The following is a 23,543-nucleotide window of genomic DNA, read 5'->3' on the forward strand; positions in this document are numbered from 1 at the left end:
TTATTGATATCTCGATTAGACAAAATTAAACGAAGTTTGCACTTTGCACAACTTGACTAAAAAATGTACCCTAGTCTTATAAGGTAAGACGTATCACCTGATATTTATGTTTTACGTAACAACCAAAACGTAAATATCAGATCGACACGTCTTACATTGTAGGACTCGAATTTACCAGTTTTGTTTTTTTTTTATTGAGAAAAGACCATAAAGAAGAAAAGCAAAATCCAGTTACATTCTAGATCTAGATACGAAATGCAAAAATGAATCCCCTATATTATTTTTATTGTAATAATTTGAACACGAAAAAACAAAATATAACGAACTTGTCGTTGTTTCTTGGGCTTCTTAGTTAGCTTCAACAAAATTGTCCGTTTATATATCTGCTAGTTCGCGTGCTTTAATTGCACAGTGAACGGTCTAAGGGACGTTACGCTGTAATTTTATTTGCCAAGAGAGTTAACTCCATCTATTGCTTCTTGGGGTTTTGATGGCCTATGATCACACCTTGTCTTGTTTTATTGCGACACACCGTAGTTGAAGGGTAGGTCTTCTCACACATTTGTCGTCAGATCTTTGAATATTATGCTCGTCATGTTTCGGGGAATCTAGTTTCTAATGAAATCTATCTGCTTTTTGTTTATTCGATCTTGATTGTTGTCGTTGGAATTTTTTTATCTTGATCGTGATTGGTTTAGTGATACATTATAACGACATTTCTGCACAGTGTAGCGTCAGACTTTACCAGAGGTTTACTATCGGGAAAAAAAAATGTGATAGTGTGACAATGCACCAGTTTTGTTTCAGCAGTTGTGAGAAATATTTGTGATAAAGATTTCCAATCTTTGATTACTTTTGGAAGGAAAAAATAACTATTACCAGTTCGTGCGTAGAGTAGGTTAGGTGTTTAGGACTCTTTGTTTTTGACGCAAGTGAACTTACTTGCAACTTTTCATAAATATACTCCTGTCATAGTGATATCTCTCATTATTTATTGTTTGCAAAGTATGTATGACAAATGACAAATACGCTTCTTGGCATACTTTCAACCAGACGACCCATTGTCAAAAAGTTTGTATATTATGTCACTTGTATTGACGCACTTTGCGTCATTTCATACCACCCAGAGATCCACAGGCACTTGATTCAAGAGGAAAACCAATGATAATAGACATCCGTTTATCATAAGGTGTTAGTTGTCGTCTGTTATTATTGGTTTCCCTCGAAATCAAGTGCCTGTGCAGAGATCCTCGGATGACTATCTCCGATTTTCATAAAAAGTTTCCAGGTGTACATCTATAGAAATGACGGACACATGTACGATTTTAGTATTTAAAAAAATACAAATAATTATGAAGTAATGTTTGATTGTAATGGGGAGGGATAACATCTTTTTTAACCTGCAAATTCATTGGCTTACAAAAGAGGGGTTTCACATGTTTGTCATTTTTTTTTGTTTATTAAACATATCAGACTGAAATGTACTATCCTATACATTTTATTACATGTGGAATCAGAACCTGGGTTCCGATTTTCAGTATCTCAGTTATTTGTAGAGATATACACCCTTAAGGTTGGACCTAATTTCATTATGTGTTTTGTTTCCTACAATACTACCTGGTCATCCATCACAAGCACAAAAATGACATTTCAAAACGTTATATACAGGGGACTGTATCAGATTAATCATGGTTAAGCTGTACCAGGAACTCAAACATGCCACAAATCACAAGATACAAAAATTGTGCCCTAATAACATAGGTGTATGACCATGTCAGCAGTTACAAGAGGCAAGTGAGCACATTGCAGAATGAATAGTCATCATAACTTTTGTTATTTAAATAATAATAATAATGAGGACTTTGTATAGTGCCTAATCTTTAGAAGCTCTAAGCGCTTTACAACATTAGACAACACCTATAAGATAAAAAAAGATATAATTATATGATTACAAAAACAAGCACCATGAAATTAGAAAACAGAATAAAACATGCTGAGAATATTTAAGGTAGGAAACATTATTAGGTCTTTAAGTTTGTTCTTGCAGTCAAAAATAAGTGCGTTTTGAGAGCCCTTTTGAATGTGATCACTGTGTCTTTGTGTTGAAGTTCAGTGGGCAATTCATTCCATGTTGCTGTGCCCTGGTATGCAAAAGAATGCTGTCCATATGACTTTGTTTTCATGGTGGGAATAATGAGTATACGATTGTCAGAAGAGGAGCGTAAGTATCTTGCTGGTGTGTACACATGGGTGAGATTGGATAGGTATATTGGACTAGAGTCCAACAGTGAAACGTAGCACAGAGAACACATTTTGTGTTTGATTCTGGATCGAATGGATAGCCAGTGTAGGGTACAGAGCAGCGGGGAGGTGTGCTCTGATTGTGGTACTCTAAGTATGATCCGAGCAGCTGTGTTTTGAACTTTTTGAAGTTTCAGCAGCAGATATTGAGAAGAGAAGATATACTACTTTTCTTTTTTTATTTATTCATTTTAGAAGCTGTTAAGTATAAATTTATAAAATACTGATAAATACATCTTGAACTGTTTATATATCAAAACCATTTGTCATATATAAAGTTGATATTTCATGGAATTAAATTTAATTAAAATTATTCACATTATGAATTTTAATATACTTAAATTATCCAGTTTATGATGTGAATTTGTGAGAACACTTAATCTGCAGTAGGTATGGTTGCTTAGAATTTTCCCATTTAGTGAAAAATTTGTTGTGCATCTTATGGTCCTTTCTGATACTATGGTGGAAAAGTATTAAGGTAGTCATCAGGCCTGGTTATTATGGCAGGTTATTTCATTTTAGTTTAAAAGAAAAGTTTTTAATTATTTATAGAAAGGAATATCATCATGCATGATTAGATAATATGAAGATAAACAGACCTGCAATCCACGTCTACCAAGCAGTATAAAATTCCCAAACCAAATAAGGAATTATTTTTAAAAAGTTTCCAATACTCTGGAACATTGCTCTGGAATAGTATTCTAGTTGAGATTAGAAATGCCCACTCTAGAAATGCCCACTCTGTTTCCTTCTTCCAAACCCAGTATATCCAGTGGCTTCAGAGATGCAGCTAAAATAAATAAATTCCTTTGTATGAGGGCCTCAAGGTAGATTAGTTCTTAGCTAATTGTGTTACCCTCTTTAAATAAGGTCATTATTATTGACAAGCATTTACTTATTGACAAAGCTGTCCTTTATTTACTGTGCAAAGGCTTTGGATTAGCCTTTTGTTAGCCCTAATCTGTGACAGGGTATGTGTTTAGCATTGTTTTACTTTGTGTTCCCTTGAGGCATTTATAGTTGATTGACTTGTTGATAAGGCTGCCATAGTAGCTGATAACCTTACATAACATGTCCTAGTATGTGTTATGTGTGTGTTTTGCTTAACATGTGACCACAGGCTAATACTGAACTATTATTATTAATGTCTTGAGGAATTTAGCAAGTAAAGTACATTTCCAATTTTTAAGTGATTTTCAGTATGTGTGTGTTTATAGTGTAACATTGCAATTTGGGGTGAAAATTTGTTTAGGATTCATAATAGAGAGATTTCCATTTACTGTAAAAGAAATGACATTATTAATAAATTTGTGACCAAATACATATTTTGATCTTGAAGGGAATTTAATATATAGAAGGTTCAGTTATATAGGGATCCCAGGTGGCCAAGTGGTCTAAAATGCTCACCATTACCGATCACTGCCATCTCACCTTTTTTGACATCAGAGACTTGGGCTTGGCCAGTCTGGGTGTGTGAGAAAGCTGCTAAAAGCTTCCTGTTGGTCAGTGGTTTGGGGATTTTCTGAATTCTTTCCCCACCATTGGCTGCTTTATATAAACCTATCTTGCACTGAGAAATGGTGTTAAACCCAAAACAATAATGACCACACATCATGCTTCATATTCATGATTACAACATAATGAAGCAGCAGTCTCAGTTGATCACACTGTTATTATGTATGTCTAGACTAAACATTTTAGTCAAATTTAAATTTCAGCCAATCAGATCACTAGAGTTGAAGCTTAAATTTAGGTATAGACTTAAGTTCTTTTGTTGAAATTCTGTCATAGTTCTTTTGCAAAATAAAGAAAATTGCTCAGAAAATATGTAGCATAATTGATTGGAAATATTTGTTAAAAAATACTTTCATCTGGCAGCATGGGAAGACCTAACAGGACAAGCAGAATTAATTAATTGATTATTAATTGCCTAAAATCTTATCTAAAATAAAGCAAAAACAGAATTTTGTGTGTGATCTTATAATATTTCATTGCTGTATAAATAGAAAATGAGTATTTTTGACAGTCCTGTCATTTGTTTCAGATATTTGACTATTGACCAATGGCAGAAGAACTTGTGAGTGAAACCACTCCTCTTCTGGAAACACTGTATGATCCACCAAATGAGCTGTTATCACATGACACGGACAAGAAAGATGAATTTTCCTGGAAGAAAATCACTCGTCGACAAAAGTTTATTTTCATCTGTATGGGGCTTATCAACTTTGGAGCCTGTACTTGTTTTTCACTTTTGTCACCATTTTTTCCAACAGAGGTGAGATTGCAGTATTACTGTATAGTGCATTGGTAACATAATGTCATTGGATCTCTGGAATCTTAGGCTTGATTCCTGTTATTGGCACATGCAGAGTTAGTGGCTTTTTATTGAAGATGATGGTTTTTAAGACCAGTAGAGCTTATAGGATGACCTATTGTCGATTGTTTGACAGCTGTCTGTTCACAAGCACATTGGGTATTGCTACTCCTTGAAAACTACTTGTAGGATTGCCGTTCATCCCATGGGCTTATTGGTCATAAATGAAAATAGTGCTGCTCAGACTTCAGTATGGCTGCCACAGCAGTCTTAAAAGTTTTTGTTATTGCTACTGGATGGATGATCATATTAAGACTGGGTTTTCAGTCGAAGACTTCTTATGAATATCCTAAATAAAAATGGTGGTTCCATATATACTCGCGTATAAGCTGAATAATTTAGGGAAAAAATAAAGGCCTAGAAGAAAGGGGGGTGGTCAGCTTATCTGCAGACCAATGTTTAAACTTGACAGTTTTATAGTCCAATGCAATAATGCATAAACAAACAATAATCAAGTCAAAAGGGAGAGGTAGTGTTACAGGAACTCGTGATTGCTAAATTCTTGTCATTGTTCGATCAAATTATACACAAATCTAAATTAGGCAGAAACAGTAAGAAAACAGAAAATTAAATAAGTTACTTTTCAAACAAATTTATACCATTTCTTTTTAATAATCTTGCATGCCAACCTCGAGATAATTATACATGTCATTTTTTAAAATACAAGTTTGCCTAAATAAATGCTATTAGAACTTACCTCGTGCATCTTGAGATGCTTTGGAGTTTTAAGTTGGCTTATACGTGAATCATACACTTTTTAGTGTTTATACCTGTCCAGTTTGGGGGTTGGCTTATACGAGAACGGGCTTATACACAGGTATATATGGTAATCAGATATCTAATATGGCTGAGATGGCATCCATCATGAAATGTTGTCTCTAATCCACAGAAAGTTTTATTGATATTGTTTTCTCCAGACTTCTTATGATGTCTAGTTGGTCCTAAATGAAAATGGATTTCAGTGATGTCTAGTATGACACCACAGTGGCAGTCTTGATCTCAGTGATGTTTAGTATGGACACTACAGTGGCAGTCTTGATCTCAGTGATGTCCAGTATGGACACCACATTGGCAGTCTTGATCTCAGTGATGTTTAGTATGGACACTACAGTGGCAGTCTTGATCTCAGTGATGTCTAGTATGGACACTACAGTGGTAGTCTTGATCTCAGTGATGTATAGTATGGACACTACAGTGGTAGTCTTGATCTCAGTGATGTATAGTATGTACACCACATTGGCAGTCTTGATCTCAGTGATGTCCAGTATGGACACTACAGTGGCAGTCTTGATCTCAGTGATGTTTAGTATGGACACTACAGTGGCAGTCTTGATCTCAGTGATGTCCAGTATGGACACCACATTGGCAGTCTTGATCTCAGTGATGTCCAGTATGGACACCACATTGGCAGTCTTGATCTCAGTGATGTTTAGTATGGACACTACAGTGGCAGTCTTGATCTCAGTGATGTCTAGTATGGACACTACAGTGGCAGTCTTGATCTCAGTGATGTCTAGTATGGACACTACAGTGGTAGTCTTGATCTCAGTGATGTATAGTATGTACACCACATTGGCAGTCTTGATCTCAGTGATGTATAGTATGTACACCACATTGGCAGTCTTGATCTCAGTGATGTTTAGTATGGACACTACAGTGGCAGTCTTGATCTCAGTGATGTCCAGTATGGACACCACATTGGCAGTCTTGATCTCAGTGATGTCCAGTATGGACACCACATTGGCAGTCTTGATCTCAGTGATGTTTAGTATGGACACTACAGTGGCAGTCTTGATCTCAGTGATGTATAGTATGTACACCACATTGGCAGTCTTGATCTCAGTGATGTATAGTATGTACACCACATTGGTAGTCTTGATCTCAGTGATGTATAGTATGTACACCACATTGGCAGTCTTGATCTCAGTGATGTCTAGTATGGACACTACAGTGGCAGTCTTGATCTCAGTGATGTCCAGTATGGACACCACATTGGCAGTCTTGATCTCAATGATCTCCAGTATGGACACCACATTGGCAGTCTTGATCTCAGTGATGTTTAGTATGGACACTACAGTGGCAGTCTTGATCTCAGTGATGTCTAGTATGGACACTACAGTGGTAGTCTTGATCTCAGTGATGTATAGTATGGACACTACAGTGGTAGTCTTGATCTCAGTGATGTATAGTATGTACACCACATTGTCAGTCTTGATCTCAGTGATGTATAGTATGTACACCACATTGGCAGTCTTGATCTCAGTGATGTTTAGTATGGACACTACAGTGGCAGTCTTGATCTCAGTGATGTCCAGTATGGACACCACATTGGCAGTCTTGATCTCAGTGATGTCCAGTATGGACACCACATTGGCAGTCTTGATCTCAGTGATGTTTAGTATGGACACTACAGTGGCAGTCTTGATCTCAGTGATGTATAGTATGTACACCACATTGGCAGTCTTGATCTCAGTGATGTATAGTATGTACACCACATTGGTAGTCTTGATCTCAGTGATGTATAGTATGTACACCACATTGGCAGTCTTGATCTCAGTGATGTCTAGTATGGACACTACAGTGGCAGTCTTGATCTCAGTGATGTCCAGTATGGACACCACATTGGCAGTCTTGATCTCAATGATCTCCAGTATGGACACCACATTGGCAGTCTTGATCTCAGTGATGTTTAGTATGGACACTACAGTGGCAGTCTTGATCTCAGTGATGTCTAGTATGGACACTACAGTGGTAGTCTTGATCTCAGTGATGTATAGTATGGACACTACAGTGGTAGTCTTGATCTCAGTGATGTATAGTATGTACACCACATTGGCAGTCTTGATCTCAGTGATGTATAGTATGTACACCACATTGGTAGTCTTGATCTCAGTGATGTATAGTATGTACACCACATTGGCAGTCTTGATCTCAGTGATGTTTAGTATGGACACTACAGTGGCAGTCTTGATCTCAGTGATGTCCAGTATGGACACCACATTGGCAGTCTTGATCTCAATGATCTCCAGTATGGACACCACATTGGCAGTCTTGATCTCAGTGATGTTTAGTATGGACACTACAGTGGCAGTCTTGATCTCAGTGATGTCTAGTATGGACACTACAGTGGTAGTCTTGATCTCAGTGATGTATAGTATGGACACTACAGTGGCAGTCTTGATCTCAGTGATGTTTAGTATGGACACCACATTGGCAGTCTTGATCTCAGTGATGTCCAGTATGGACACCACATTGGCAGTCTTGATCTCAGTGATGTCTAGTATGGACACCACATTGGCAGTCTTGAAAATATCACTGCTGCTTCTCCTGAATTGATAGTCATAGCAACATATGGGTTCATTAAAAGGCTTTGATCGATGTATTGTTGGTCATGAATGAAAATGGGACTGCCTTGAGAGACATCTTGAACTTACAAAAATGGTACTAACAGCTGCCTCGCTTGGCTTGGCGCTCAGCATTAAGAGGTTAGTGTTAGGACTGGTCGGCCTGGTGTCAGGATAATGTGACTGGGTGGGACATCATGCTACATGTCTATGGCATGATGCCTCAGTGCTAGACATCACTATAAACTGCCACATTGCAGACATCATAGTGATATGACTGAAAAATTGTTAAAGCTACGTTAAAAATCCAAATCACACACACACACAGAATCTTGAAAATCTTGTTATCAGTTCTTCTTTTGAAATTCATTTGAACATGGTGTTGTCACGAAAATATTTCTTTTGATATCTAGTTGGTATTAAATTAAAGATATTATGCACAGATAGCCAGTATGTCCACCACAGTGGCCATTTTGCCATCTTGAAAATTTTCAGAATAGATGTTCATATCAACATTGTATTTTCACTGATGACTTTTATGGCATCTTATTGGTCTTTAATGAAATAGTTTTTATATTACACCAAGGTTGCTTTCAAGTAAATCTTGTTTTCACTACTTCTCCTGAAGAAGGTGATATCAGCATGATGGGTTTTCACCAGAAGATCTCTTATGAAATCAGCTTGGTCCTGGATGAAAATGGTGCTATTATGTCTTCCATTATAGCCATCACACCAGCTATCTTGGAAATCTTGTTATTGCTAATCCATTTGAAAAGAGGGTCATGGATATTTGTCAAAATGACTTCTTGCAATCTTTGCTTGATACTGCTTGAAAAAGAATGATGCTGATTTGACCTCCAATATGGCCACCTCAGCAATCATCTTGGAAATCTTACTGCTACGCCTTCTGAACAGAAGGCCATTTTAGCAGTGGGCTTTCACCAAAAACTTCTTATGGCATCTAGCTGGTGTTAAATCAGAATTATGCATTTGATATTCAATATTATCACTACATTCACCATCTTGGTCTAATTGCTACCATTCCCAGATGGAAAGTGACATTAATATTGGGATTTTATCTGACTTGTGATGTTTAGTTGGCTTTGTTTGAAGATGGTACCAGTCTGACCTCAAAATAATATGGTTGTCACAATGAACATATTGAAAATCTTGCAAATAATTCTCTTGAATAGATGATAATATCAACATGGATTTTTCACCTACTGGAGTCCTGTTTTTATCAAAATGAAAATTGTGCTGATCTTAATTCCAATATGGTTGCCTTATCACTGAGGTATATTAGAGTTGGTTTCAACACTCGGCAGTCTTATCTTGAACTCTTGACAGTTCAGGAGTTTTATTCAGATGAAGTTCCATGATTTGCCAACAGGTCAGGGTCAGCACAGTTTGCTTGTGATGTACATGTATGTGTCACCTTAAATGCTCACCTTTCATAATGCTCAATTTAGTTACCCAGTTTCCCATTTATGTAAATATTTCTGTGAATCATTTATGAACAGTAGTACTTGTATCACACATAAAACATTGACTTGGTTGTTATTGTTGTTGTTGCATGGTTTAATGTCATTTTTCAGCACACAATAGGCTATAAATGGCGGCCAGTATTAATGGTGGAGAAAGAACCCGGAAAACCCCTGGAAAGAACCACTGACCCACGAGAAGCTACTGGCAAGCTTTCTCACATACCCATATTGGCCGAATCCACATTGGCTTGGTACATACAGTTCACATACAAAAATGAACATCTGATAAATTGTATTTGTTGCTGGATATTAGTGATATAAATTTCTACATGACATGCATGAATGTTAGCTCTGTTATGTTTGCAATACTAGCTATAAGGGGCAGACTGGTTCCATGCCTTTAATGTACTGTAGGTGCATAGTACAGATCTGAAAAACACTTCTACTGAGATAATATAATTTTTAAGTGGTATCTGCAATTCTAGACTTTCAAATAATGGAGATGTTTAGAGTTAGAATTAATTTTCTAAGGTACTAAGTATTCACAAGTTATGAAATTTAGTATTATCTATTTATCTGTAATTATTTTCATACTTAACTGTAATAATACTATTTGACTTTTTTCACATTGAGTACCGTATTTTTTTTTTTATTGTACCTCATTTTTTGCATTTCAGGGGTACAAAAACCCTCAGTCAAAGAAAGTACCAAATACGCTCATGTATAAGTTGAGTCTAACTACAAACAACATAAACCATTATCTGATGCCACATGATGCACCTGCAGATCAGCCCTTTCGATTTTGCCATATTATGGAAATGGCCCTTAAAATATGGACTTACAGAATAAGAGCACAGATTACAGAAATACTATTGTTTGCTGTAAAATCTGGATTCTGGCTTGTCTGTGTTTGATTCAGATCCAGGTTTCTTATTAGATTTAATGGAGTTGGTTAGGCAACCAGTCTAACTTTATACCCAGACATTTTAAACTGCACATATTTTGTGATGCAAAACTTGTGCATGATCAAGTTGCAGCTAATTAGAATTTTAGGAAAATAATGTCCAACATACAACACATTTTCAGGACAATAAGTGGTTCACTTGAATAAAAAGGAATATTCAGATTTGTGAGGAAACAGAGTTGGAAGGGCGTCAGTTACATCTAGTGGACATAATGTGTTGATTTGAGTATGTCTCATGAAACCTGCATCGTAGTTGTCATATCTGTAGATAATCCTCCTTGCATCAATTATCATAAGGGTATATGTCTTTAGGTTGATTGAGATGAATAAATCCTTGGGTTTGCATGTGTCTGGTACAAACAATGGTTTGTTGCCATTTTCCTTAACATGAGACAGCAGGTTTTGCTTGCCATATGCATTATAAACATCTGATACCATTATCAAGTTTTCTATTTTGTTACTACTGTCTCAGTGACATTGTCTTAGCTGAGAGAGTGAAACTTAATTTTGGCAGAACTGTTTATATATGGAAAAGATAACAGCTTTGTTTTTAAAAGCTGAAGAAACTGAAAATTAAATTTCAGATTACAACAGTGAATTGAACTTGTTAGTGCAAAGAAGAGAACATTTGTATTTTCCTTGTTTAAGATCTCATTTATGCCAGCTGTTCTCAGTGAGCAACTTAATCAAATTAATTATTCCATTAGAGATTGAAACTGTTTGCTTACGTAGCATTAAATCTTTTGGTAAAAACGTTTTAGAGTCTTATGCATCATTGCTCAGTATTTATTTTTAAAAAATATATTTTTGAAAATGACAAATGCATAAATTAAGTACCCACAATTTTTTTCTCCAACCAGCAATGAAATTTGATACCCATGAAAATAAAGTCATTTATAGTAACACAAACTACTTCATTAAAAAAGGGCTTGTTAGTTATAATAGTTTTTACGTTTTAACATTACAGTGGTCCCCCTCTTATATAGCTACCCCTTCTGCACTGGGAAAGTGGCCTTATAAGATGGGTGAGAAGTATATGTAATGTACGTAGTAAGAAAGCTACATACTAAAAGCATTTAATATCTTCATTTAATATCTTCGTTTAAAAGTAACATTAATTATTGAAAGGTTCTTCTTGTTATAATAATAGATTTATTTCAACTGAATATACATTAATCGTTCTTATTCATTGGTGTAAGTGTGATATGCGAGCAGGTCTTGTTGTCATGCACATTGCAAAACCATTCGAAAATTACGTTTAAATCTTGGTACATACATAATTCTCTTTCCATTTGCTTGGTTTTCCCACTGCGGCTGAATAAGCTTCTTATCCTTTTGTGGCTGATACAGATAAGTTGTATGTGTTTGTAAAACACACGGAAATTTTTTTATTTTTCCTTTTTTAGGCACAGAAGAAAGGGGCCACACCAACTGAAGTTGGCTTTATCTTTGGAGTGTATGAACTTGTGATATTTGTATCTTCTCCAATCTTTGGAAACTTTGTAAGTAGCTTTCTTTGTCATACTCTCTGTTGATCTCAATGAAATATTTTATATGAAAGGCATTTAAAAAGTTGTGTCACTTAACTGCACTTTGCTTATTTATATCAGTCTTTTAGCTATCAGTGAGATTCTGATAATATGTACTGATGTATAATGCAATCCCGATTTTGGATGCAGAATGAGAGCTAAACTTAGTTCTGCCATATAATTTGCACGTGATATAATACATTTTAAAATCTAGATAATTTCACTCCATTTTTGGAGTGCAACAGTATTCACATGGTGCCCAGATTATTTCTTACAATATATTTGAATTGTTTACAATAAACCAGTACAGAGTTGTTTCTCATCTTTTCTGTCAGTATGTGATACCTGTTTATGAAGAACAATTGTTTTAAAAATGTCATTGTCATAATAGAAACAATGAGTATAGTTGCAATATTGGAAGTATTCCTTTCCAGTTTTTTGGGTTGTCCCTTAAAAGGGCCATTTTAAGGTTTACCTTGTCAATGGAGTTCATTCTGTTGCATCAAATCCCTCAAATTCCTCTCATTGTCACTCTCAAATGATCATTATTCATCCTTATCTGTCATTCTTCTCCACTTTTTAACAAAGGACTATTATACAGAACTCTCTCCCATTAGCCTTATTACCATGTGCTTTTATTTGTCAGTGTAAGAGTTTCTTACAGGACTGTTGATACATTGTATTCATTCAGATTCAAGATCAAACAAAATGCTGTGTGAAAATTCAGGTCCAGTAATTATGCTTATTTGGACTCTCATGATACCTCTGAAATGTATCTCAGTGTCTCAACAAGTTACCAGTCACATCAGCTTTATGCGCTGCAGCTGGAAATGCTGGAGCTTGATTCGAAGACTTGGCACCGAACATCAACCACCAGTTCAAGCTCACCCTGTTGTCAAACCAAATGCTGTAGCTAGCCACTTATTACAAAGGGCAAAAGCACCCTGATGTCAAGTACAAAATGAATGGCAACTTTACTGCCATCGAAGTCAGATGACCTAGACCAGAATACTCCAAAGCCATTTACAGAATTTGAAATGGTGCTATGCAGCATCAAATCAGGCAAAGCAGCTTTTATGACAACATCCAGCCTGAATTCCTGAAGCATCTTGGTCCGAAGGAAGAAGAATGGCTTGCTGCTTTTTGCATCCAGGTTGTTAGGGAAAAGTGCATGCCGACTTTGATTCACCAGGCAAAGATTATTGCGATACCAAAGCCTAGCAAAGATCACAACAGTGCAGCGAGTTATTGGTTGATCTCCTTGCTTTCAGTCTGTTTTAAGGTACTGGAGTGTCTAATTCTTGGTCCAGACTTTGAGAATATCATAACTAATGAGCAGACAGGCTTCACGCATGGCCATAGCACTTGCGATCAAGTTCTTGCCCTGACTACGTTTGTTGAAAACGGGTTTCAGAGGAACCTTAAAACAAGAGTTGTTTTTCTGGATCTAACAGCGGCATATGACACAATCTGTCATACAGGGCTGCTGTTGAAAATTTCCAGAGTATTGCCACGCTGTATAGTTGAGACTATTTAACTGTTCGTTCACAACAGGGACTTCAGAGTTCACATCAGAGAGAACTGCAGCTCATGGACTCCCACAATGGTCTGTTCTTTCGTTAAGTTTGTTCAATGTCTATATCAGTGACTTACCTGTAACACAGTCACGCAAGTTCATGTATGCAGACGACATTGCCCTCAGGATCCAGAGTTCCTCATTTACTGAGCTTGAGGGGGGTACTGAACAAAGACCTGGAGGATATGACGGATTTCTTCAAGAAATGGCATCTACAGCAAAGTGCAACAAAGACAGTCTCCAGCATCTTCCACCTTAACAATGCAAATGCCAACCATGAGCTTTGCCTCCTTAATGGGCAGTAAATAAAACACAACCTGACACCAACATACCTTGATGTGACTCTGGACAGATCACTGGCATTCTACAACCATCTGAAGAGACCTGCAGCAAAACTTAGGACTCAAAATAACCTACTCTGCAAACTGGCTGGCTCAGCCTGGGGCACTAGCACTCAGACACTCAAGACATCAGCACTGGCCCTCAGTTATTTGACAGTCGAGTATTGCGCTCCTGTTTGGGCTCGATCATCCCATACTAAGTTAATTGATGTCCAGCTTAACACAACAACGCACATAATCTCTGGAACACTATATCCCACTCCTTTACTATGGCTGACAGTACTCCGCAATATTCCTCCTCCACATCTGCATCGCCAGGAAGCAACCACAAAAGTGTTGACTAAGTTCTGTGCTAGTGAGAAACTTCAACTGTGCATGGAGATCACAACACATCCAGCAGCCTGCATGACTTTGAGATGCCCAATCTGGTTAGGTCCGTGAAAATGTGTATAAATAGTGATTTGATAAAAAAGTAACCTATTCCTGGTTTAGATAAGTCTGTTGGAATCTATTTGTGATCCAAGTTTACAGTTGTGTTAAGATATAATTTGAGAGGAAGTATTTATTTAGAATATAAATTGGAATTACTAAAGTGCTCATTCACTTTTGTATTAATATATAACTTATGATTTGTTGTGAACTCATTCAAAGACATTCTGGATTGCATCTTTGTGTTATATCAGGACATTGAAGGCTGTTGGAATTCATTTAGAACATTATATATTTTTGAACTTTTGATAGGACATTTAGAATTATTTAGAATTTGATTCACAGTACTGCAACTGTCTCTTGAGTTACACTTTTTATTGTAGAGAAATAAATTGCTTGTTGATATTACACATTTTTTTAAGACCTAGAGTTGTAACAGGTCATGACAAGTAATTGTGCGTAATACTGTAGTAAGTGTTTTGAATAAGAAAAGGTTGATGGACAGTTGCTGGTAATTTGTAAATTCCTGTAGTTATTCTATGCAGATTTTAGTGGTCATCTGTCTTGGTCAGAGGATTTCTGTTGGTATTTCACTTCCTTCTGAAAGATCACATTTAAAAGAAAACTGTATCCTCAAGAATTTGAGGAGACTGCCATCAAATGGGGTGGCAGTGGACTTTCATCCCAGCATTGGGTCTTGGTCCAGGCTAATGCCAGCATCAGGTCTTGATCCAGTATAACCCCAACATTAGGTCTTGGTCCTGTCTAACCCCAACATTAGGTCTTGGTCCTGTCTAACCCCAACATTAGGTCTTGGTCCTGTCTAACCCCAACATTAGGTCTTGGTCCTGTCTAACCCCAACATTAGGTCTTGGTCCTGTCTAACCCCAACATTAGGTCTTGGTCCTGTCTAACCCCAACATTAGGTCTTGGTCCTGTCTAACCCCAACATTAGGTCTTGGTCCTGTCTAACCCCAGCCTGGACCAAGACCTGATGCTGGGATGAGACAGGACCAAGACCTAATGCCGTGGTTGGACATGAATAAGACCTGATGCTAGGGTTAGACAGGACCAAAATCAGATGCTGGGTTAGAAAGGACCAAGAGGTAACAGGTAACATTCAAGGGAGTTTCCTGTATTTGCCATCTTAGTTAATTACATTCTTTTCTTGAATGGCAATAATATTGACCAGAAATAGGTGTTTGGTATATATTTTTTCTTTGTGATATAAAGGTTAAAAAATGAAAATAGTACATTATATAGACTCCTTAAAAAGCTCATATTGCATGGATGCAATGGAATTTCATACTTCTTGCCAATAATTTCATTATTTAAGTCTTTGTTTCTTTCATAACTTAAGAACACCATGTTGACCGTATGTATTGCATTAGTCATTTTTATTCTTGGATTTCCATCGGGAATCACAGTTTTTGTCATGAGTCACATACCCTTTATTGCCCACTCATTTGATATGTCACTTCCACACAAGTATCAGGGTTATATGTTAATTTGACGTGTCACTTCCACACAAGTGTCAAGGTCATATGTTAATTTGATGTGTCACTTCCACACAAGTATCATGTCCATATGTTCATTTGATGTTTCACTTCCACACAAGTGTCAGGGTTATTTGTTCATTTGATGTGTTACTTTCACACAAGCGTCTGGGTTATTTTTTCATTCGATGCATCACTTCCACACAAGTGTCAGTGTTATTTGTTCATTTTATATGTAACTTCCACACAAGTGTCAGGGTTATTTGTTCATTTTATTGTACCTTCCACACAAGTATCAGGGTTATTTGTTCAGTTACTGAGGTAGCACTTCTAAATGCATTAGTTTTGTCATTTTTGTAAGAATAACAAATTTGGATTTTCAGGCACAAATAATTCAAAAGTAAGTAAACAGAAAGCAGCATATTTGACCTAAAGGATAGGTAAAAATATATATCTGCTTTTTATTGATTAACTTTAAACAAGAAAATTTTTTTTTTTTTTTATTTATGAGCAAAAATACAAGCATGTGACATTTCGGATGCCATGCCTCCCGAGTTCATGTTATAATGGAGTGTGCTATATAGCAGGGTCACACTATACTTAGTATTGATTGAATCCATTATGACACAATAGTTTGCATTAACTGAATCCATCATTACACAATAGTATGTATTGATTGAATCCATCATTACACAATGGTTTGTATTGATTGAATCCATCATTACACAGTAGTCTTTATTGATTGAATCCATCATTACACAGTAGTCTTTATTGATTGAATCCATCATTACACAATGGTTTGTATCGATTGAATCCATTATTACACATTAGTCTGTATTGATTGAATCCATCATTACACAGTAGTCTTTATTGATTGAATCCATCATTACACAATGGTTTGTATTGATTGAATCCATCATTACACAGTAGTATGTATTGATTGAATCCATCATTACACAATAGTATGTATTGATTGAATCCATCATTACACAATGGTTTGTATTGATTGAATCCATTATTACACAGTAGTCTGTATTGATTGAATCCATCATTACACAGTAGTCTTTATTGATTGAATCCATCACTACACAATAGTTTGTATTGACTAAAGGCATCATTACACAGTAGTTTGTATTGATTGAATCCATCATTACACAGTAATCTGTATTGATTGAATCCATCATTACACAATGGTCTGTAATGATTGAATCCACCATTACACAGTAGTTTGTATTGACTGAATCCATCATTACACAGTAGTCTTTATTGATTGAATCCATCATTACACAGTAGTCTGTATTGATTGAATCCACCATTATACAATAGTTTGTATTGACTAAAGGCATCATTACACAATAGTTTGTATTGATTTAATTGATTTTCATTATGCTCAGATTGCTTTGGGGGAGGGATTCATTAAATGTACATGTGCTCATCCAGTACTGCGTATGGACAGCAAGCTGAACAACATAAAGAACATCACAAAAAACAATCAAGTACTGCATGCCCAAATATATTGTATTGGGTTGTAGTTTTCAATTTTCAGGGTGTTAGATTAACAGAAACTCATATGGGTAAATCATGTGACCTCTGTAATAAAGCAGTAGATAAAAATATGTTGCTTGCCATTATCTAACCTAACAAATTGCTTACCTCCTACCACAGAACAATTCAATAACTGTCTGCATTCATTGCTTGACAAACATGCCCCAGCTACCAAGTGCAGAGTATCAATTCAAAAGTGTTCTCCATGGTATAGCAGTGTTAGGGACCAGCTTCGTACTGCTAAAAGAGACCGCCGTAAAGCTGAGAGGCTCTGGCTTTCCACCAGACTCACTATTCATAAGCAAATCTATGAAGCCTCTAAGAAGAATGTCACAAATATGGTCCATGCAGCGAAATCAGCCCACTACACTACTAAGATCTTGGAAAGTTCCAGCTGCAAAGAGCTCTTTGAGATTACTAACAAGCTAATGTCGAGGAACAAATCAACACCACTTCCAACTACCTTCTCTGCAGTCAACCTTCCGGACATGTTTGCAGATTTCTTCCATGACAAAGTACAAACCATTAGAGATAAGCTTGACACCACAATTTCAATTGACTCGTCGTCACCAGACAGTTGGGATACAGAATTTGAGCGGCAACCATTAGCAGCATTTGAACCAGTCTCTATGGATTTCATACGTACAATCCTGATGAAGAGTGCACCAAAGTCATGTGAACTTGATCCAATTCCAACATCACTGCTGCTTGAGTGCTTAGATCCAGTATTGCCATCACTAACTGATGTTATTAATACCTCTCTCTCATCCGGGGAATTCCCATCATTTTTCGAAACTGCCATTGTAAAGCCTTTTCTGAAGAAACCAACACTAGACCATAACAATTTAAAGCCCAGTTTCTAATCTCCCATTCATATAAAAAATCTTAGAAAAGGTTGTTCTATCCCAGCTTGTATCTCATCTAAATTCAAACGTTCTTTTTAGCAATGTACAATCTGCATGTCGCCCTTGCCACAGTACTGAAACTACTCTTCTAAAAGTAGTTAATGACATTCTTTCTGTGTTGGATAGCGGAAAGATTACAGTCCTCACTCTCCTTGATTTGTCTGCAGCATTTGACACAATAGACCATGATATATTACTTCACCGTCTCCAGCATGTATTTGGCATTCATGATACATCCTTACTGTGGTTCAAGTCCTACTTGGTCAACAGGACACAAATTGTATCTGCAAATGGAATACACTCCAGCCCAGTTGATCTATGTTGTGGTGTTCCACAGGGGTCTGTTCTTGGACCTGTTCTCTTCATTCTGTACACTCAGTTGCTCTCAAGTGTCATAGATCATCATCCAGTGTCTCACCAATTGTACACTGATGACACCCAAATATACAAATCTAGCCACCCAACTGAAGTTGATGCTACCATCCAAGGTGTAGAGAGGTGCATTTCTGATGTGAAATCATGGATGACATGTAACAAGCTGCAGATGAATGATGATAAAACTGAGGCCATTCTGATCACAACACAAAGACTTTCTCATTAACATCCTTTACCTCAAGCAATAAATATTAGCAACACCAACATTAAATTCACGCACCAACATGTCATGAACATATGCAAGGCTGCATATCTTGAGCTGAGATGCATCAGCTCAATTCGCAAATATCTTTCAGTTGATGCCACTAAAACACTTGTGTGTTCATTAGTATTTTCAAGACTGGACTATTGTAACTCAATTCTGTCTGGTTTATCTCAATATCTACTCCAGAAACTTCAAAAAGTTCAAAACACAGCTGCTCGGATCATACTTAGAGTACCACGATCATAGCACACCTCCCCACTGCTCTGTACCCTACACTGGCTATTCATTCGATCCAGAATCAAACACAAAATTTGTTCTCTGTGCTATGTTTCACTGTCGGACTCTAGTCCAACATACCTATCCGATCTCACCCATGTGTACACACCAGCAAGATACTTACGCTCCTCTTCTGACAATCGTATACTCATTATTCCCACTATGAAAACAAAGTCATATGGACAGCATTCTTTTGCATACCAGGGCCCAGCAACGTGGAATGAATTGCCCACTGAACTTAGACACAAAGACACAGTGATCACATTCAAGAAGGTTCTCAGAACTCATATATTTTGACTGCAAGAACAAACTTAAAGACCTAATAATGTTTCCTACCTGAAATATTCTCAGTATGTTTTTTATTTTTTAATGTTTTTCTAATTTCATGGTGTTTGTTTTTGTAATAATATTATTATGTTTTTTATCTGATAGGTGTTGTCTAATGTTGTAAAGTGCTTAGAGCTTATAAAGATTAGGCACTATACAAAGTCCTCATTATTATTATTATTATTATTATTATCTAGGTAACAGTCTCCACTGCTTACTGGTTAGACTGGTGTCTAGACTATAGTCTCCACTGCTTACTGGTTAGACTGGTGTCTAGAGCAGTCTCCACTGCTTACTGGTTAGACTGGTGTCTAGGGCAGGTCTCATGATCCCCATAATGTCTTACTAGCTTGGTGCCACTGAAAGAATACCTAGGCAAACTGATCCATTGTTACACTCAAATGGTAAAGGATTGCAGAAGTTTTTTTTCTTCATGTCAACACAGTCTTTTTTATTGTTGCAGATTACCAGGATTGGTGCAAAGTTTATGTTTGTGACTGGTATAATGGTATGTGGGGCTTGTACAATATTATTTGGGTAAGCACATTATTTTGTATCCCCATCATATGATTTTATCTCAGGCTGGGGGACTTGTTTTCAACATTTACATTGAATATTTGCCACACTTGATTGAATAGTCTCTTGCAAGAATTTTTGCCTCTGACCTTACATTCATAAAATTAAATGCATATGAACTTTTTAAAGTAAAATTTTGCTGTTTGTATAATTACTTTTAAAAAAAGTAGATTTTCGTGCAGGTGCAAAAATATAAACAAATAAAGCATAAAATAAATGAATACAATGCATGTAGATAAATAAATACTCACAATAACATAGCGATTAAATAAATGAATTAATAGTTGAATAAAATGTATTGATGTTGAAATGATGAATGGAAAGGAGCAAAATGAATAGAGAGAAAGAATGAATATTATAATGATTAAAACAAATAGTCCACTGATAACTGATAATGTGAGGTGCATTATTGATTTCTTTTTCAGAACTTTAAATGCTGGTCCAGATGGTACAGTCTTTGTAGTGATGTGTTTTGTTGTCAGGAGTGTAGAGGCATTGGGATGTTCTGCTTTTGTCACTTCCTTATTTGCCATAGTTGCCTATGAGTTCCCCGCGTACTCTACAACGGTCATTGTAAGTTACTGTAGATATTAATATTTTTGAGCACAGTTCAAAATACATTGATGCAAACATGCACGATGTCTGCGTTTTGGCCCATGTACCTAAACATTCAGTGAAAGTACATTCGATTTTGAATGCACATATCAATGTCCACCTGATATGCAAAAAACGGAATTTTGAATATGAAAGAGTACTTTTATTTTTGCAGTTTTCAATACATTCGGTATAATTGTGATGGAATATTGTTGCAAATCGCTCATTTGTTCTATTGTATGTACATGGTATAACTATCTTGCCAAACATGTAAATCAGATTTTGGGGTTTTCTTGCTTAATTCAAATACATGTTATGCTTGCATCAGTTGTCTGATTTACATATGCAGAAAGTCTCACACATTTTTTTTTTCTTTCTATATGTTATTATTTACAATTTCATTTTTATCAATATATATACAGCAATTAATAAAAGTAACTTTGAAAAGCCTGTGATTGTATGAGAAAATAAAATGGATGAGTCAAAAATATATACTAATACAAAGAGAGTCAAAGCACTCTGAAGATATCCATGATAAGTAAATCATTCTCACCTGGTTCTGGAAGAGATGAACAAGCTCAGAAGACAACAAACACCTGGGAAACCTGTCATGAGATAGTTCATTTTCATTCTTTCAGTACTGTATATGTGTCTATGAAAATATATAATCAGACTGTATGCAGTCTTTACTCTTAAGTATGGGGAACATTTCATAATAATTGCATAGTTCTAAATAAGTAGTGTCTTAATGTATTTTATTTAAAAAAATTGACCACATATTTATACAGAGAATTATAAAGGCATTAAAATTGCACAAAATAATTGAATTTTAAGCATTTCGGTGTCTGAAAAATGTGGATCATATTGCTTCTGTTGAAACAGAGTACATCTTTATGATCTTACATCAAAGATCGCTATGGTATTTACCTGATCCACCTCCAACCCATCCTCAGCAGCTTATAGTTTTAAAAATGGAAAGCCTCAAGCTTACACAGAATGTAGTTATTTCATTCATTAATATATAATTTCCAATCTGATTGATGTCATGTGTTCCCTAGTACTGTCATAGTATTCATGTTTCAAATGAAGCATGAGTTTTCAGTGTAAACAATGAGCCTGCTCAATGCCCTTATCCAGTTCCTGAAAATGTCCATTCATAGTGCAGGGTGAGGGTCCCTATCCAGTTCCTGAAAATGTCCATTCATAGTGCAGGGTGAGGGTCCCTATCCAGTTCCTGAAAATGTCCATTCATAGTGCAGGGTGAGGGTCCCTATCCAGTTCCTGAAAATGTCCATTCATGGTGCAAGGTAGAGGGTCCCTATCCAGTTCCTGAAAATGTCCATTCATAGTGCAAGGTAGAGGGTCCCTATCCAGTTCCTGAAAATGTCCATTCATAGTGCAAGGTAGAGGGTCCCTATCCAGTTCCTGAAAATGTCCATTCATAGTGCAGGGTGAGGGTCCCTATCCAGTTCCTGAAAATGTCCATTCATAGTGCAGGGTGAGGGTCCATATCCAGTTCCTGAAAATGTCCATTCATAGTGCAAGGTGAGGGTCCCTATCCAGTTCCTGAAAATGTCCATTCATAGTGCAGGGTAGAAGGTCCCTATCCAGTTCCTGAACATGTCCATTCATAGTGCAGGGTGAGGGTCCCTATCCAGTTCCTGAAAATGTCCATTCATAGTGCAGGGTGAGGGTCCCTATCGAGTTCCTGAAAATGTCCATTCATAGTGCAGGGTGAGGGTCCTAGGACTTCAAATACATAGATCTAAAACCCGTGTCGCTTGTATCCAATACTTGTAATAAGCAGTTTTGATTTTTTCTGAAAAACATTGAACAGAATAAGAAAGGTATGCAGTTTAACTCTTGTTAACATTTGTTCAAAGGATATAACTCCTAAAGTTGCAGAAATTTTACAGAATTATTCAGAGCTACATCACTACTGTTTTCTGAAAAATTAGGCACACTTTGCAGATATGATTGCCACATTGGTAAAGAAACTCCTATTTGGTTTGAAATGCAAACAACTTAATGGTGTCAGACACACCACAACCCCATTGGTAACATTTGGGTTAAATAGCAATTATAATTTGATGAATTAAATGACTTGGTTTTGTGCATTTTATATATCAGTGACGCTCTTTTTAAAAAAAAATGAAATGGGGGATACAAACTACAATGGAAGTAGGAAAATACTTTATTTGGTAGTGGGTGATTCTAGAAAAATATTCTTTATTAGAAGGAATCCATTAAAGCAATTGGAGTACCGCTTTTCCATGCAAAGACATCACCTTTATTGTGAACGTATTAAGATGCTAATTACATGCAAAAATAAGGATCCATTACATCCAAATAAAGACCCTTTACATACAAAAAAAGACCCATTGCATCCAAATAAAGACCCATTGTATCCAAATAAAGACCCATTACATCCAAATAAAGACCCATTACAGCCAAATAATGACCCATTACATCCAAATAAAGACAATTTGCAGCCAAATGAAGACTCTTTACATCCAAATAAAAACCCATTACATCCAAAATAAAGAATCATTACATCCAAATAAAGACCCATTACAGCCAAATAAAGACCCTTTACAGCCAAATAAAGACCCATTACATCCAAAAAAAGACCCTTTACAGCCAAATAAAGACCCTTTACAGCCAAATAAAGACCCATTATATCCAAATAAACACCCATTACATCCAAAATAAAGACTCATTACATCCAAATAAAGACCCATTACATCCAAATAAAGACCCTTTACAACAAAATAAAGACCCATTACATCCAAATAAAGACCCATTGCATCCAAATAAAGAGCCATTTCATCCAAATAAAGAC

At 36.4% G+C, this 23,543-nt stretch overlaps 1 protein-coding gene across 1 annotated transcript in view; it reads left to right on the top strand.

The window, feature by feature from the left end:
• The first annotated feature begins 474 nt into the window (after positions 1–474).
• LOC149784454 (MFS-type transporter SLC18B1-like) overlaps positions 475–23,543 on the top strand; it is a 145,349-nt gene continuing 122,280 nt past the window's right edge. Inside the window, exons 1-5 of the mRNA XM_089932529.1 lie at positions 475–544; positions 4,346–4,576; positions 11,874–11,969; positions 19,995–20,068; positions 20,533–20,680. Of these exons, the coding sequence (XP_089788655.1) occupies positions 4,364–4,576; positions 11,874–11,969; positions 19,995–20,068; positions 20,533–20,680 (531 nt within the window). The 5' untranslated portion in view covers positions 475–544; positions 4,346–4,363. The remainder of the gene's footprint in view (positions 545–4,345; positions 4,577–11,873; positions 11,970–19,994; positions 20,069–20,532; positions 20,681–23,543) is intronic.

The sequence above is a fragment of the Sinohyriopsis cumingii genome, chromosome 14, assembly GCF_028554795.1.
Source record: "Sinohyriopsis cumingii isolate HCF-2022 chromosome 14, ASM2855479v2, whole genome shotgun sequence".
Lineage (NCBI taxonomy): Eukaryota > Metazoa > Mollusca > Bivalvia > Unionida > Unionidae > Sinohyriopsis > Sinohyriopsis cumingii.